This window comes from Cupressus sempervirens, chromosome 6 (assembly GCF_028749045.1).
Source record: "Cupressus sempervirens isolate cs-2001-9-10 chromosome 6, ASM2874904v1, whole genome shotgun sequence".
Taxonomy (NCBI): Eukaryota; Viridiplantae; Streptophyta; class Pinopsida; order Cupressales; family Cupressaceae; genus Cupressus; species Cupressus sempervirens.
The window spans coordinates 489,762,585-489,781,216 of record NC_143123.1 but is presented as its reverse complement, the minus strand read 5'-3'; the positions used below and the strand labels follow the sequence as shown (position 1 = coordinate 489,781,216).

The 18,632-nt window shown below is 35.9% G+C and overlaps 1 protein-coding gene across 4 annotated transcripts in view; it reads left to right on the top strand.

The window, feature by feature from the left end:
• The window catches only part of LOC149553169 (uncharacterized), an 89,197-nt gene that overhangs the window by 34,059 nt on the left and 36,506 nt on the right, over positions 1–18,632 (top strand). For 2 of the 4 annotated variants that reach the window (XM_089788669.1, XM_089788668.1), the window contains exons 4-8: positions 2,945–3,047; positions 3,128–3,438; positions 3,566–4,479; positions 4,611–4,722; positions 4,966–5,045. In XM_089788669.1, coding sequence (XP_089644795.1) covers positions 2,945–3,047; positions 3,128–3,438; positions 3,566–4,479; positions 4,611–4,722; positions 4,966–5,045 — 1,520 coding nt within the window. Of the gene's footprint in view, positions 1–2,944; positions 3,048–3,127; positions 3,439–3,565; positions 4,480–4,610; positions 4,723–4,965; positions 5,055–18,632 lie in introns of all 4 variants that reach the window. The other 2 variants (XM_089788667.1, XM_089788666.1) reach the window with 1 other exon arrangement.

The window sequence follows — 18,632 nt, the reverse complement described above, 5'->3', positions numbered from 1 at the left end:
AGAGGTAGCCTGGGCATACCAAAAATGAGATCTAGTGCTAGTATTAGATCTCGTAATTGTAACAGAGGAACAATAGGCTAGGTAAGAGTATCTAAGTCGATCGGCAATTGAATCTGCAAAACTACAAAGGCGGTGGAGAAATCAGATAAAATCAAATATGGTCGCAAGTTTCAAAGGGTGAACACTAACCTCGACTAAGATAATGCTATGGGAGGTGAGTTTGTGGTATCTGATGATATGTCGTAGAAGCAATGTCTAATTGTGCTTGATAGAGGCCCAATTCGGGACAAGAAGAACAGGTCCGCAAACTACAGAGTCATAAAGAACGGTCGACCTAACCAAGGATTCTAGGAGGGACGACTTGGACGAAATGTCCTAGAAATGATGTCTGAAGTATTGTCTCTCAAGCATGGCAAGGGAAACCATGCCCTTACTGATTGTGGACTGGATAGCTTGTCTCAAATTGAAGCAAGGCCCAGAGAACTTCACCTTGAGGTACATGTAAGAAGTGATCTCAATCTCCTTCCCCAGAAAAAAGAAATGAAGATGAGAGGTCTATAAGCAGTTAAAGATCATAGCCCGAGTCTTACTCAAATTGACCACGAGGTGATGCTGATCACAAAAAGAAGCCAAACCATCTAGGAGTCTCTGTAAATTGTCAGTGGAAGAGGCCAGTTGGACCACATCATCTGCAAAAAGGAGAATGGAGATCAAAACTTGATGTAAATAGCACCCATCACCGGGGTGCGAGGAGGTCATGTGGAAGTCCTCGATCTTGTCGATATATAGACCAAACAGAGTGGGCCAGAGGAGGCAACAGTGGTTCACCCCGATGGTGCTTTGGATTGGAACAGAGAAGCCCTCAGAAGTCCTGAATCTACCAACCACAGACTCGTAAAGTCTCATAATAGCAGTCAACAACATATCCAAAATCTCAATCTTACTAAGCCTCTCAAATAGGGCCGTCCTAGGAACGAAATCAAAAGCCTTCCGAAAGTCTACAAAACAACAATAGGCTTTATCATAATGGTGCTTAGCCTCCTCGATAATAGCCACCAGTGTCAAGATGTGATTCATAGTCTAGTAGTCAGCACAAAAACCGACCTGGCCTCTTGCTCTACAACCTCTCTTGTCAAGCTCATTGGATTACATAGTGTTCAGAGCTGTGGCATAAAGTTTGGTAAATGTATGTTCGATCATGATGGTCTTGTAGTTGTCGCAGTCAAGGACATGCCCAGACTTATGAAAAGGATAAATCACATGCCTCGACCAAGAATCAAGAAAACCAGTACAAACCACTCTATTAAAGAGTGTAGGGAAGTAGTAGTCAAGGATTGAGGCACCAAGCTTGAAAAGTTTGGCCTGGAAACCTTCCTTCTCAGCCGCTTTGCGGCATCTCATGGATCTAATGGCCTCGTAAACATTGGAGCGGGTGAACAGATGACAGTAAGGAGGCAAAATGGGATGGAGAGATGGCTGGTCAGGAATGTCATAAAGTGTCATGGTGTGAGAGGTCAGATAGTGAAAGTCAAGGATGGAGGGCGGGGGGGAACACTGAGGGAATAAGGTGCGCAAGAAGATGTGGGGATTACAAATAAGCATGGAGTGAAGGACTCTGCAGTGAGAAGGGACAAAAAAATGTTTCTTGTAGCAAAGAAAACAAAGTTAAGAGTAACGCAGATGGGTGAAAGCAGGAGAATGAGTCTCAAAAGTGGAGCGAACGAAGCGATGGAAAGATTTGCAGTCGGCATCTCACCATGCCAAACTGCCCTTGTACAGTCTTAGTACCTCACCCATAGGCAACCCTAAGGATAGGCTAGGATTATAACTACATGTAGTAGGAGGTGGAAATCAAGGGCGATTAGGATAATGAATCCTAGGAGGTAGGTGGAATCCGACCTACCTCCAAGATTTTTCTCTATACTCACCGTTGCTCAGACTTAGTCAATTTTACCTAGCCTTAGCTCCCTAAACTCATCAAACTTAGTCTCATTGTCTAACATGACCCAAAGACTTGAATTTTTTTGTATCAAGACCCTGAGGACTATCTACGCTTACTGGCAAAGCAAAAAGTGGGTGTCCCCACTAACAATGGGGCAATGCTGTGAAACTTCACAACAATCCTCACTCGGGCTTTGTTTTCTTCTTTTCCCACTTTTCACCTCTAGTGTAACCTCCTTTAATTATCCTCTACCAACATTGTTTATTGCGTTCTTGGTTCACTTTTATTCTTTCCAGTTTTGCCTTTCTACACCTTCTACCCTACAAATGCAACTTTTGAAGATGCATGATTCATCTTTTAGACACATTTTGTGGAAGATAGGATCATCTTTGGCTGTAACTAGGGTAACTCTCTCTACTATTGGAGGATATGATCATGATTGGAAAATCCTCTTTGTTATGAAACATTTTGGCTGAAACCAAGACCAAGAGTCTTGGTTAAGAGGTGCTTGGCCTTTCAACTTGTTGACCATCCACACATTCTACACACATTTAGTGGAAACATGAAACACCAAGCAATGGCTAAAACATTCTATTATTTGTCAACCCTTGGAAAGACACATGTTTACTTTACATGGTATCACATCTTGTTAGACACACAATCCAATATAACATCCTTAGGTCTTATTTTGTTTCCATTCGTCTCTTTCTTTTGAAGGTTGAATTCCTTAAACCTTTTCTTCGCGCCTCATGTGAATACCTTTGTTTGGCCCAAGCATCATACTGGCTAGTTTGCCTAGCTTTGATCCTCTTATATTAGGCGGATCCTTTTTCTAGTTGAAGGTCCTTTCCCTTGAAAATTTGTTTTGCCAGGATCCCTTTCTTATTGCTTCTCTCCTTTTTATAGTTTTTATTTGTGGAATTTTCATATCTTGTTTTGATGCCTAATGACTTCATTGTGAAATCATTAACGATGACTTGATTGTCAATTTGTTAATAACAGCTGCAGCAGCACTAATAAGAAAATTGAGGGGTGAGAATTCACCAGATGCTCTTTGCAGTCAACAATCTCTCAAGAAACGTGTTCGCCGGCAAGGTACAGGAAGGTATACATATTCTATCTTTGCATTTAATACATTTTATTTTAATTGAGCTTGTGTCTAAATTCTTTTGATATCTTTTTCAGGAGAAAAATTTCCAAGAACTTTGATTGCAAACTTCTTGGCGATACTGAGAAATACACGTTCTTAGATGATGAAAAATTAGAGGTGGAGGAAGAAGATGCTTTATACTCTTTCACGAGTGAAGCAGAAAGGTCCTATGAGGAACAAAGGAACAAAGAATGTCTTTCTGAGACGGTTAATGCAGAGTTGCAGTACCATAAGGATGTTCAGCTTAACAATAACTCAAAAATCTGTAAACAGGCACATGATCAACATAGTATGTCAAATGTTGGTGAAATTGATGGTCGTCTACCAAATCCAGTGCAAGAAAAAGGTTTGATTAAGTTGTTGGTTTTACAGTTCAAGATATTTTTATGTGCACATGCCACTAACTTACATTTTGTCTGTGGTCTGATTTACTTTTTTTTCCCTAATGCTGTTTTCTGTGTCAAAATATGCAGAGACACTGTGCGCATCTGAAACTGAAGAAACAGTGAACATGCCCCTCAAAACATTTGTCTCTTTTGGAAATTCAACTAGAAATGCATTTTGCGAGCTGTTAAAGGACTGTATGAAACAAGGTGCGGACAACACAAACTCAAAGACAATTTCAAAAGCCAGACATGAGATTAATGAGATTGAAAAGTCATATGCAAAATCTCTTGATTGCGATACAAAATATGCTTTGCAACAATCACAGACAGAATCGAGTAATACCTTTCATTCACAAGCCTTATTTACAGATGAAGATAAAACTAGCATGCAACTGCACCAATTGCCCAAAGATTTTCATTTGGAAGTTTTTGATAAAAGTCCATGTGAGAATATTTGTCAAAAGCCAATGGAAAATCCTACACCTTTGACATCACCTACTCCACCTTCAAAAATAACTGCTGCTTTCCTGCAACACAAAGAGCTTAAAAGAGGGATTGGGATTAAAATTAGAGATGCATGTAAGCCTTCCTTAGAAAAAAGGGATGAAGAGGTAGTGAAAGTTCACAGTTCCTCACACTCACAATCTTCTAGAAGACCACACACTTCCTTGCACTCACACATTTCTAGAGGTCTTCACAATTCCTCACCTTCACACAGTTCCTCACCTTCACAAAGTTCTAGGAGGCTGCACATTTCTTCACCACGACAAAGATCTAGAAGACTCAACACCTCTTCACCCTCACACATTTCTAGAATGTTGAGTATAGAAAGCCCATTAGAGAAAAATCAGAGCTCCGGGGTTAGAAGATTGAGCTTTGATAGTTCTTCAAAATCAGCAAAGCAAGATGACAAGCAGGCTGAAATTGACAGCGGGGAAAGCCCAAATGATGTCAAAATCAGGGACGTAGTGAACCCTTCTACATATTCTGAGAGTGATAAGGTGTGTAGCTCCATACCATTTTTTTGATTTTTCCTGTTCAGTTTCTCACATTTTTTTATCTTTAAGAAATGATACAAATGAGATATTAAGGAATATGTGTGGAATGATGTTTTTTGCAACATTGTTCTCAGGGAGAAATGGAGATATCTGATTTAGAAAATTCAAATCTAACTGGCATGAGACCCCAACAGAGTACTCCAGTGATGGTTACCGAAGTTCAAGATCTCCACGCAGCTGTACCTGGTAACTTTTTCCTATATATCTTAGAAAAATGAAATATTTCTTTGACTTTGATATCATTCTGCTCAGAAATCAGGATAAATTTAAGTGTTCCTCTTGGCTCAGAAATGAGAAATGCTAATGTAAATGTTGGGAAATTGGTTTCCTTCTTGATTTATAGGTCCATCTTAACCTTTATTCTTAGATTTAAGCCTGTTTTTAATTAAAGGTAGGCTACTGATTAATGTCTCACGTTATCTAATTTAGAATACATGGAGAAAGATATTCTTGGTTCTGCATCAGGCAAGCGAATTGAAGAAGCTCCAGTAAATTTACACAAAAAGAATGTGAGAAAGGTTTATAAGAATTTTTCACAAGCTTTTCTTTTCTTTTTTTATCTTGCTAACTCTATGTGATGTTTTTTGTACACTGGTATCATGTTTATTTAGTTTTAGTCTGTCATGCATTTGTCAAAGGTAAAATATTTCAAAGGAATTCTAAGAAAAGAGAGCAACCATGGTTTAATGGATGGAACAGACTTCTTCTAATTCTTAGCGTCCTATTTGTTGATTTGCATAGAATAATTATTACCTAAAAACAATTAGTAACAACGACTCAACCAAACAACTCCCAAAAATCAATATTATAAATAATTGTTTATATTCCTGGGGTTCTTCTTAGAAGAGTTTAATAGAATACTCAAATTTAGATTCTAAAGAACTATTAAGATACTGCAAAAAGTATAATGCAAACAGGCTGGAAAAAATAAATTTATGCAGTGATTTTAGGCATGAGAGCACTCTGCAAATGCTAACGTAGTAATATAATTATTTGAAACGATTTTTTTATTGAGTTCCCACAATTCACACTAAAGAAGTATAATGAAAACACGCTGGAAAAAAGAAAACCACACAGTTATTTGAGGCCTGAGAGAACTCAGTGACTGCTTATGGGGTAATATAATTATTTGAAACGAATTTGGAGTTAATGAGATGTTAAGGACTATTAGGTTTATTATAAATAGATGAAATGAGTAGTCTGCTTCTTAGTACGACTAAAATTACGATGCTGTGATGGTGTATACAATATACCTACTTTTTGGGAAGCTTTCTTGTCAAATCCTTTGCAAGAGTAGGTACTCTTGGATGAATTCCTCCAGCTTCCATATAGGCTTGTTTCTTCAGGTGTCCTTTCTATTGATTGAAAAAAATCTAATCTATCCTGTATTGGACTTGTAAGACAGCTTTATTTCAAGTGAATTTCTTTTTTCTTCGTCAAAACTGGTAACTCTGATTGGAGATGAACATTGGCGTGCATAAAATTTGAATTCAACTGGCCTGCCTAATATGTGGCTTTCACAGAAAAAATATAGCAATTTTTTCTGAACATAAAAGATCATGTTGCAAAATAATCTTAAAAAATTCTTGCATAAAAATGAATAATAATAGACATTGAAGTCTCAGCAGTCAAACAGTCATAAATCTCAAACATCATAGTCTTAAATGATCAGATTTATAATAACATCTCGTTTTGCTAGATCTGACGTTGGTTCTTCTTTTTCTTCTTGTATCAAAAAAGAGGAATACTGTTTTCTCATATAATCTCGGAATCTACTTTATCTCAAAGTGAAACATCTCTTCCAAGGGCCTATGCAAGATGATTAGTGAGATATTATCAATTAAACACTAATACAATCTGTGTTTTACTAACACCGTTGCTTCTTCAGTGCATGTCGCAGACAGAAAACTAAATTTGAAACTTGGCATAATGCAAAAACAAATAAAGTTTGTAAAACATGAACCTTAACAGCTGGCAAAAATATGAAAAAAAAGAACACATGCATGGATGTTGTTATGTTCCTATTAAATGCTACCCTAGAGCTCATTAAATTAGTTCAGTATCATGGAATTATTTTACAAATTACTTCCAAATGCATTGTATGCTCTAAACGTGTCAAAGGAGTGAATGTTTAAAGAAACATTGTGCAAAATCATTGTTTTTTATGCATTTTTATCTGAGAGGTTGATGCATATTTATGTGCAGTTTTCCAATTAAATTGCAAATTTTGATGTGTTTTTGGGCAAGTGATTTACATAGAACTTGCCAAGAACATGCCATGAAATTTTTAAGCGACTCACAAAAAGGCTTTGCCTTGCGAGTAGCAACGAGTTGGCATGCTTTTCCAGACATTCGCTAAACCTCAATATGTGTCTTTATAAAGTTACTTTTTGTGACCTATTGGGTTTTAGGTATGTTTAAGATGCACTGTATTTATTAGCTACACCATTATTTGTTGGTTGCTATAGTGCTCCGAGGTTACATCAGCTAACAAATTTCTATGTTGCTTAATGTATGCTCACCAAATTATGATGTGAAATCATGTCTAGTTTTAATATGTACAATATATGGCTAGGGTACTCGTTGATGTGAGTTTTGTGACTACCCAATGTGTAGGATTGAATACTAGGTTTCCAATTCTCTCTTGAACAAGGGAACTACAAATGCTAAACAATTTACTCGCGACTTTTTGTTGGACGCAACTCATTTTTATGATGCAATTTTTTGGTAATCTTGTTCAATTTTGACATCACAAAATTGAGGCAACCCATCACAATTTTCTCATGGATTTGTAGGTGCATCCTTGTTTTAGTGCATTCATAAGGAATAATGAAAATAATTCATTATCTTGAATTGTTCTACATGTAGTCTTATTTATGTGCTCTTTTGAAATTTCTCCGTGGAGATTATTCCCAATTGTTTGTAGTAGTGCTCCGGGACTCTGCGAGTCCGAGGCAGAGCCGGCCTTTTCGAGGCAAATGGCCTCTAGACTCTGATTCGGTCGACTTGTGGCAAAGTCCACGTGGACTCGCTGAGTCCAAGGACTCTGCCGAGTCCTGAGCTTAGGACTGCGATTTTTTTTTAAATTTAAAAAGATAGAGACTTCTTGAAGGTGTTTTTTTTTTCAATGTATATGAATTCTGAAAATGATGTTGTGGTATGTCAGGAATTTATTAAGGATTGAATCTTAAATCTTAAATCTCCAACTTTATATTATGTTATTCAGTTTTTTTCCTTCAAAAATTCACTGTTATACTTATGTGATCTATGCAAAATTGCGCATGATTGTTAAGTAGCTTTTATTTATCTAAATTATTGTGTATTTGATGTTAATTGACTAAATTATGCATGAAAAAATCGTTAAATCTTTAAAAATCCTTGAATTTCGTGGGTTTTTAGATTTTCTGAGTCCTTGCCGAGTTCAAGTTTGATTTTGACTTTTCGAGTCAGAAGTGAGTCCGAGTCCCGTAACTATGGTTTGTAGGAAACAATTTTCCTTCTCTTACTGTAAACACTCGATGTTTGGTTAACTTTCTTTGTTTTTCTTTGTGCTATAAATAGTTTGTGGCCTTGTTTTTGACTTAGGTGAATAGCCCTTGGAATTTTGCTCTATTCGAGTTAACTTTGGTCCAAATTGGAGTTGTCTAGCTCAAGTCATAAGGGGAAAAGTGGGTGTTTTCAGGTCAACTGCATAGTTTTATTAAAAATCTCGTAAAGTGGACTTTTTATTGATGATTGCACGATATAAAGTTATATTTGATATTTAAAGTGGATTTTGTGTTCCATTTAAAAAGTTCAACTCATTTTGAGTTGATTTGACCATAGTTTTTTTTATGTTTTATGAAAATAGCTCATTTCAAGGTTATTACTGATGTTAGTTTATTAAAAACTATGGTCAAATATAAATATAATTACATGAGACAACCTAAGTGTATAAGTGGGATTTTTATTTCATATTGCATATATCCACATGCAAAATATTTCATGAAAGTCAACTTTCAATAAGTTCTAAGTCCCAACATCTTTAAAAGTGTGCTTTTTAAATGTGATTGCATATGTTATTGTATTTAACGTTCATTTTTAATAATTAAATGCATGTGTTTTAAATTACGATTTAAAGCGGGTTTTTGAAACTCATTTACATGTAAGTATAAAATTAAAATGAGTTCTTTATTCATTTTAAAGCAAAGTGGTGATTTTAGACCCGAATACACATGTAAATGCCATTGAAATGTGCGTTTTGACTTATAAATTCCACTTGGAGCAAAAGGGCCGATTTTATATCATATGGCATATATTTCCCAATATGCCTATGCTTCCAAAAAATGCGTTTTCATTAGCAATTGAAATGGTCAACTAAAAGTGGTGATTTTTGGTGGATATGCATGTATTTTGTAACATGCATTTGCTCCCAAAAGTTGCTGTTTCCTCTATCTAGGGTTGAATGGCGATTTTTAAAAGAAATGCATATACTTCAAAACATGTTATAAGTTCCGAAAAATGAGGTTTGGTTTGAAGTCACTCTATCTCTCATGGACAGTTTTTTGTTGCAATAACATGTGTTTTAAAACATGCTTTTGCCGTTATAAAAACCATTTTCCTTCATTAAGAGGCTGAGTTGTGATTTTGCAAGGCAATACATATGTTTTGCAATATGTTGTCAGTTTCAGTACATGTGTTTTGACTTGAAAACATTCTATCTCTTATAGATGACGATTTTTGGGAAAAATGCATGCATTTCATAGCATGTTAATGCCTTTCTAAAGTGTGTTTAAAGCCTACAAGGCTATAGGCGGCGAGTTTAAGAGCTTTTGCATAATGTGTCAATACATGTGTTTGAGCAAAAACAACCAATTTTGGGCTTGATCTCCATGAAAATACCTTGTGATCTCAAGGCATTTTTGCATCAAAACTCTTCAAGAAAATATCTAAGGCAAGGGCTTTTGATCCCAAGCTTTTTTTTCATCATTTTGCAAGCTCATCTTTGGCCTAGATGTCATTTTTCATGTCTTTGCATTTGAAGTTGCTAGGTCTATGTTTGTTCCACATTTTGGACATTGCATTTCTCTAACCATATCCACATGTGCAAATTCGAACCATGTCATGAGGATTTTGAAATCTATGTAAGTCTTGGCTTTGGACAAATCTAAAATATGAAATCTCTTGGATTCTTTCCAGATTTGCGCAAGATTTGGACAAGGATTTATTTTTTTAATTCTTTGTGGAGTTGAGGTAATTTCTTTTGGTTATTTTCTATAAGGCATTTGTTTATATTTGTTTGAATGGAAATCTTTGTCATTTCCATTTTCAGATTTCCATGTTTTTGTGTTCATCAAGTTGCTCTTTTTGTCTTCTATCTTCTTCTCCAAGTTGCATATGCAAGGTCTCATTGTAATAACCTTGTTTGGTTATGCTTCTAGCAATACCACTTATTTAGACATTTGACATTTCAACAAACACTTGACAAACAACCCAATTATCATTGAATATATGGTATTTAAAATTTCAAAACACGGTATCGGAAAATGCAACAATTGTTCACAAATTAAATTAACCTTAGCCTTATACATTGCTCAAATAAATATCAAGCACTAGTATATAAATCTGCGATGTGAATTTGCACATTTAAATCTGAAACAACAATTGGCTCACAACAAATTCTGAATTTATTCATTAACTTACTATGCTTCAGACAATTCCCGCTTGCAATCACATAGATTTTGTCACCAGCAAAACCACAAACGTTTAGCCTCGAGGAATCCAAATCAGAAATTACTAGAAATTAGAGATATAAATTACCAAACTCTCCAAGATAGAATTGCCCTCTCAGCTACAGTCAATACAGTAAGAGAAGACACTCAATTATTCCAACCAATAATTGCTCCTCAGCCGCATGAAATACAGTACGAGAAGCCACTATGAATATTTCACAATTCACGAGAAACCAATCTCCACAATACTTCAGCAATGGCGCAAAAACCTTAGATCAAACCCTTATACCTCAGCAAGGGATTTGAAAATTAGAACCTTAGAAAAGCCACAAAGGCAATAAAAGCAAATAAATATTCAAATGAGCTTTTCTCAACAAATTAGCTTGTATTTATAACCTCCAAATTCCCTTTTGTTGCTAAATTGTAATTTCGCTCAAGAAGCTTCACCACATGACATTAATTAGAAGTTTCCATTAGATTCTCTCACTTGACTTGGCTTAACTAATTAATGAATGACTCTTTCCAATGATAACTCAACCTTCAAACTTAAATAAAATTATAAAGTTAAATTATAACTTTATAATAAGCCATTTAATTATTTAATAATAATTTGGCAACTAAAAACATAATAACTCCCAAAACACTCATCATTTAAATATTTCGTTTCAAATAGGAGTCATGCCTATTATTTGTCCATGTGCCTAAATGCATTTTCCAAAAAATGGAAAGGGTCCATGTCAATCAACACCAACTTACCACAAATAGTAAGTACACAAAACTAAGCCCAAATGAAGTCCAATCTGAGCCAAACGAAGACCAACCTACAACTTACTGAATTGTGGAGAAGATAAGACCCTCCCAAGCCAAGCTACTACCACGGAAGACCCTATGTCCCAAGCCAAGCTACTACCACGGAAGACCTTATGTCCACAATAATTAGCTTACGAGGATCACAATAATAGGCTAATCTCTTAAACTCTGATGCTGACAAAAATGGGAACATTGCACTCATCTTACTTGCACATGCGGTTGGGTGTAAAATTCCGGTTTTAAAAGAGAGATGAGTTCGTTTTTTCCTCACATGCAAATGCAAGTTAAAACCCCACCATCACGCATTCCATGTACCTCCATATGGCTGCCTTATGGTTGAAGTCATTCCCACATGCTCTCCGGATAGATTTTCTCATTTTGCACTTGTTAGCACATGAGATGCCCAATGTGTTATTCATTTTTCCCCTTGCTCATTTAATTCCAAGCTTGTTGGTCGCATATGTAATTCACTCGAAAAATCCCATTTGAGGCTATTTTACTCATATTTTACCCATTGTGAGCTTGACCCATTTGTTCGTTCTTTATCCTTATTCATTCCATCCATTTTCCCCATCCATACCTTGTCCAAAATTTGTCAAAATCTTGCTATGGATCCTTCACATGAAGACGTTCTCATTTTATGGGATTTTCATGTAACAATTGTACAGGCGTAGCATTTTGCAATGTCAAGAGAGCCTACTCCAGCAAAGGGCACAGGCAAAAAGAAGATGAAGTATCAAAACGATCAATATCATAACTCCATCCCTTCATCACAAGTAACTTCATATTGTGATAAGTACGGGTTCTCACATGAATATTGAAGATTTCCTTGGACGAGTTAATGCTGCAGCTATATAAGATATGGCGTGGGTCAGGCGGAATCATATTCATTTTCGGTCCACTTTCCCCTTGGTAACTCACAAACCCGAATTCATCCTTGCATGTGCGAGACACTTTGACAACTAGCTGATTACCAAGAGGCCAAATCTTGTCAAATGGCTAGTCAAGGGAGTACGCTGATGTGATTTCAAGGAAGATTCAATGACCTCATCACACTTCTCAGTTGCTTGGCAAGGTTTAAGGATTCAAACATCTTCAAACTTTGGATGTATAAGTACATTTCACTCATAATAAGGTAAAAAGAAAAAGTGTTTGGGGTTGAGTTGGTGAGTGACTCAATATGTGAGCAATTGGTGAACGTACTATCTACTGGTGTGTTCAACATGAACTCTCACATGGTATATGTTGCTGTTGCTTTGGGCACCTTTTATGGTTTGTCAACAAGAAATGACAAGTCTATAGTTCATGTGTGGGAGTACTATGAGTAGCTGCCCTTAAAGCAAAGTCGGATACACTTCAAAAGGATTCTAGATGCCTTCTTTGAGAATTTTATGTGCTTATTTGATAAAGAACTTCCTAATAGGTGAGTATCTGATGCATGGAACAAGGTAAATGAGTATAGTTGTATGTTTTTATAGTTCCCCAACTTCACATATCTACGAGTTGGATGCTTCAAGGGAGGGCCATACACACTGTTGAGGTACCCTACTGATAAAATAATACTCATGGAGTTGGAAAGGCAACTTATGGAAGTACATGCTTATCAAACTAGTTTGCATCGGCCTGGAGTGGGGATCTCGTCTCGATACCATTGAAGATTGGAGGATACTTAATAGATATAGTGCCTAAAGCAAAGAACGCGGAGTTTGAACTCCAAAGGATCACATTGAAAAAGTTTGTAGCTAGGAATTGTTTGGATTGGAGAGGGTTCTATGATAAGATGAGGAAGCAGTTCTTGCACATAAATCGTCTAGACGATCTCTGGATTGATGTACGTACCAAGGTGGATATACAACGCATGGATTATACTTGGCTGACTGTGAAGCTGATTGTAGATTTCAAATTGGCATCAATCCCTTCTGGATTTGGAGATGATGATCAAATCTTAGATCTTGAATATTTTCAGCACAATGTGGAGAAGTTACCCATTCTTCCTCCTACATGGTCATTGCTAAGACTTTGATCCTATTGGTCCTATTGATTTAAGATCAAAAATAAAAGGTAAAGGTAAAGATGACACATCCTTGTCTACATTTGAGTTTCCTGTTCAAAGTTTGCCCAAGCTGTCCATGGAAGAAGGAAAGGATTCAAGAGTACTTGAGGTAAATGTGATTGAATCTGAATCAATTGAAGTTGACTCAAGTGATGATGAAACAAGGAAATCAAAGGAGCCATCACTTCTTGCTTCATGTCCTCTTGAGGTTTTTGCTACAACTTTTCTTCCAGATTTGTCTCCAGTAGTAGATGAATCCCATGATTTACCTTTAGTGTTGCTGTGGGTGCATTCTCCATTGAGCATCCATCTTTTAAAGATTCTATGACTATTACACCCACATTGCCTGTGTCCTCAGCTACATGTGCACTAGAAACACGAGGAGATCAATATTCCTTGTCCATTCCTTTTGCTACTATTCAGTCTATAATGTTGCTTGATGTACCTTCAACTTAGTTTGAGCAATTCATGATTGAGGTCACACATAGTAGTCCTCCTCCTATGACTATTCAGACTAAGATACCATCCATTGTTAATGCATCTTCTTTCAACCTTCCTCCTTGGTTGAGCACTATCACACAACAAAGGAAACAAAATAAAATCCTACCTTAGAAATTTGACAAACAAGTAAGCAAACCAAGGGTCTTAAAGAATAAGAAAGCTAAGACAGTTTTTCGAGTAGTGGTTGACGAAAATCACATCAAGTATGCTGAAGTCGCTAAACCACTTGTGGTGAAATCTACTGAAGACATGCAACCTACTTATTACAAAATTACAAGGGTTGAATTTGGTAAACAAATAAGGTTGAGTTATCAACAGGATGCACGAGGCAATTAACTTTCTTTCTCGAAAGATTGATGAACTTTGGGAAAATAAAATGAAACACAAAGAGGAGAATGCACGTCTGTTGGGAATCATTGAAGAAATGAATAGGTTCTCCGTGGGTAGTGAACTTGTTTTGGTTGTATGTACAAAAAGAGTGAAGTAGAAGGCACATGACATAGATGAATGGGCAACCAACATTGAATCAGAAGGTTATCAACGCATTTGTGATATTACAAAATAGTAAGGAAGGGTAAGGAAACTGCTTCTCAACTTAATGATATTCAAGGATCACTTAAACAACAATTATAGTTGTTAGATAGATGCTTGGAAGAGTATGATGAAGCTCGACTTGGAGGGTTTATGTGCTTATGAAGTCATCTCATATGTTGAGATGTATCATGATTATACACATCTGATGATTAACAAAGAACAAGCTTAGAGGATATTCTTATAGAGTTCACTGAAACAATTTGCTTACAACTTGAAGCAAATGATTTCAATCTTAGTGTAACGAATACATTTGCAAGCTGGAAGAGTTTATTAGATGAACTACAAAGCAAAAATGAGGTTTCTGTCAAGAGATTTCAGAGTCTACCGTTAGATATTGAAGGATCATAATTGTTCTTGAGTACACCGATGAGCTCGATGCCGAGGTTGTCTGAAATTCACTACACAAATTTTTAAAGATTGTTGAGGCCTTATTAAGATTTCAAATTTTCATATCCTTTACGTAGAACAATTGTAGGAAGAGTACATGTAAGGAGAATTCATGTTGTAAATACATGATAACATGTACTTGTACAATCAGCTCATGTAGTTTAGATGCAATTGCATTAGGTGTGCAATTTTGAATAAAGTCAAAGTAGTTAGTTAGGATAAGTATGTGTGGTTGAGGTTGTTGCACTTTTTGCTCCACCTTTCTCTCTTCGTCTTTCCTATATAAAGAAGAGAGTTCATTGTAAATAATCATCTTTTTCTTTATAGGAGAAGGTTGGGCTTGTGACTAGAAGGCTTTGTATTTATTGTTGCAAATCTTTGAAGTGAACAAGAAAACAAGTTTTTCCCAAATTTTGTGTTGAGATACTTGCAATTGATCATTGTCTTTTATGTTACATTGATTCATTCATCTTTGTTACTTCTCTCTTTGAAAGCACTTGAGTGTTTGATGTTGTTTTTGAAAGACTTTGAGCTTTTATAAACGAGATTAATCTAATTTGATAGTCGCTGCAAGTACTAGAATTTGAAGACTTTGAGCTTGATATTTTTGTATATTATTTCATATTTGGATAGTTGAGCAAAGATGTTGAGCTTTATTAATTTTTTGCCCTTTTGTTTGAAGAAGTGGAATTGAAACAATGAAATTGTAACAGCTGAATTTCTTACTAACTAATTTCAGTATTAAAGTAACTGATTTATAATTCACAATGACATAAAATTCAAAAATGGTTAGAAACTGAAAATAATCTACATTGCCATTCCATTCGAACAAGTTTGTCGTTAAATAATATTTGATATAATCAGCTGAAAGTAAATCTAAACTAACCATAGATTACATAAATGAAAATGTAGTTAAATGCTCATGAACAACTAACTAGATTTTAAGATAACATCTAACTTTTCAATAAAAGAAACTTTCAGTTTAAAAAGAAAACACTAACTTAAAAGTTAATTAGAACATACTGTTTTTAGTTGGCCAACTTTATAGACTGAGGTTCCAATCTTTGACTTTGGTGAGAGGAGAAGCATTATCATAGGCCTAACTTCCCAACCGTGGACCTTTTTACTTATCCCCACAGGTTCTAAATTAATAGAACGACCCTCCCTACCTTGAGGTCGGGCATGGGACGTTCATCGATCCAGCCATCGGAGTATTTAGGTGGGTTGAGGTCCCAACAACTATTCGGATGAATAACTGAAGCATCAAGACAACAATGCGATCAATTTGTTGTGGCAAGTCTGCCTATTACCACCCTGGCCAAGGATTTCAGATGTGGGTTTATAACCCGATCTCCACCACTCAGCTTGACAACTAATTCTCTAAAGTGGAATTGCATGAGCTAAATGCATTAGTTTATTTGTGTAGTTTCAGTTACTGATTTCATTCTTGTTTTTCTTTTAATAAGTTCATCTACACCTCATCACCATAATTCGGGCCATCTTGCCGGTGACTCATTGGTGCCTGAACATTTATCCTTATTTGCAAGTTTGCACCCTCATCACCTTTTTTGGCATTGGCTAGATGATATCCTTGGTGCTCTTATACTGTTATCATTTTTTGTGTCACTTTTTTAGAGATTAAAAGTAAAGTGTTAAGGATGAATCTTCAGACTTTATTCACTAGAATTGGCATACTTAATTAAACTAAACATACGTCTAGTTTGTATTGCTGTAGACATACGTTTGTATTCAACTGAGGTTTTGTCTTGTTGCTATTTACGTGGATGAAAACATAGACTCTAAGAAAGATTACGACTGCTCAAAATATTACATATAATAAACGACTTGCTATATTTTTATTTGGAAGGCATAAACAAAAAGATATCGTACAAAGCCGACTCAGCATAGACTTGATAAAATAAAATAAAGGAATTGCAAATCGTCTTCTTATGTGACACAAAGCTCTGCTGTTGATTTGCTTTTTCCGAGTTCAACACTTCCTTCTCAGACTCCCACAGGCATACAGGAGGTGATGGGATGAAAAAATGATGGAAAACGGGTATTGACAACACCTTAGCAGATAAAAATAATAGAGAGAAGCTGCATGGAAAAGTAGAGAGTTGAATTCAAAGAATGCCTATACACGACAAGACTATGCAATATTTATTAAGTTAAACTTGTCCTTACGACTTCCTGCCGTTACAAGATTACATTTCAAATTCTTTTATCAATTTGTTTTTGAAAAGAACAAATAAGAAAAGTGGGAAAAGAAAATGAAATGAAGAGGAAAGATGAAGGGCCAAATTAATAATATTATTTTATCATCTTCATTAAGTTTATCAATACGTATATGCAAGGTGGCATTATTGGATTAATAATTCTAATGTAATGGTGCCACTTTGTATTTATTTATTTATGATCTTAATCGAGAGAGTAAAATAATATTAAATAATATTATCAGTGTTACCCCAGCGTGGGGGTGCGGGGGGACATCGGGATGAGTTTCGGGTGCGGGAAAAAAAAGCCTCAATTTGGGGACGGCGATGGGGAGCGGAGGGGGGGGTGGGGAGGAGGGGGAGTGGGGGGAGGGGGTTGCATAGTATATATATAATATATATGATTGAAAATGCTAATTATGAAATGATACTTCAATATATTATATAACATTAACATACCAAATATAGTTGAATACAATGAATAGAGAAAATTGAAATGTGATTCACAAACCATAAGTTCAAACTTGAAACTTGAAACTTCATAACCATTACTAATGACCATTTAACAAATTAACTTGGTTCAAGAAGCAAGATTCAAAATTCATTGTTCAACTATGATTCTATGAATATCATATATCATAAAGATGCTTATGATGACAATGAGCTGAATAGCATGAAACAGTGAAATAATAATAATGTATCATAGCCATATCAAAGTGAGTACCTAGGAAGCACCCCGCAAGCACCTCGCGAGCACCCAGAAGCACCCGCGTACTCGAGCACTCTGGAAGCACCTAAGCACCATGTCCCCCCTAGGTGCTTGATCGGTGCGGCGGCGGAAAAACTCCCGGCAAGGGTACTCGGGTGCGTGACGCACCCGCACCAGGTGCTTATGCACACCGGGTGCATCGGTGTTTTGACTTGGGTGCGCACACCCGGGTTACACTGAATATTATTATTTGATACATTTAATTAAGGTAAGAATTTTGTTTATTTTTTATATTTATATTGTTTTTAGTTTTTAATTTTAGCTCATGGAGATTTCACCAAGGAATTTATTGTCAAGTCCTAATAAACTTGCCAAGGCGATTTTTAGGTCAAACTTGTCATTCCTGATGACTGAATCTTATGACCATCCCATTTTGATGACCTCATTTCGTAATGCTTCCCCTCTCTCTCCGGTCTTTATCCTGCAAGCTTTAAATCAACATTCTCACGAAAACATCAATTCATGATTCATAATTTGTTAGATAAAATCGTTAGGATATTTCATTATAAATACTAACTCATTCATTGTAAATGTACAACGGCTAAATTTAGTTGACTTAATTTCACATAAACGCTACGGCTAGATTTAACTTACTTCATTTCACACGAACACAACGGCTAGATTTAACCGACTTCATTTCACATGAACAAAATGGCTAGATTTAATTGACTTCATTTCACATGAACACAACGGATAGATTTAATTGACTCAGTTCCATATGATAATTAGATCGATGTAATGGCTAAAATATAACTGCTCGAATTTCACATGAACATGAATAAATAAACAACGGCTATAACTACCATGAAATAACGACCATTATGAACTAATTTCACTTAAACAAGAAAAAATATTTTGGTTCAACGGCTATATTTAGCTTAAAATTTTTAGGGCAAAAATTGGGATGTAACAAAAATTCCACTTCTTCATGATGTAAAGGAAAGGATTAAGACGAAAAATGTTGTATATCCAAATTTGTTGGAAACACTCACTTAGAATGGTAATCGAATTGCAAATATACACATCTCATTGAATAAGGAGAAGCGAGATAAAAA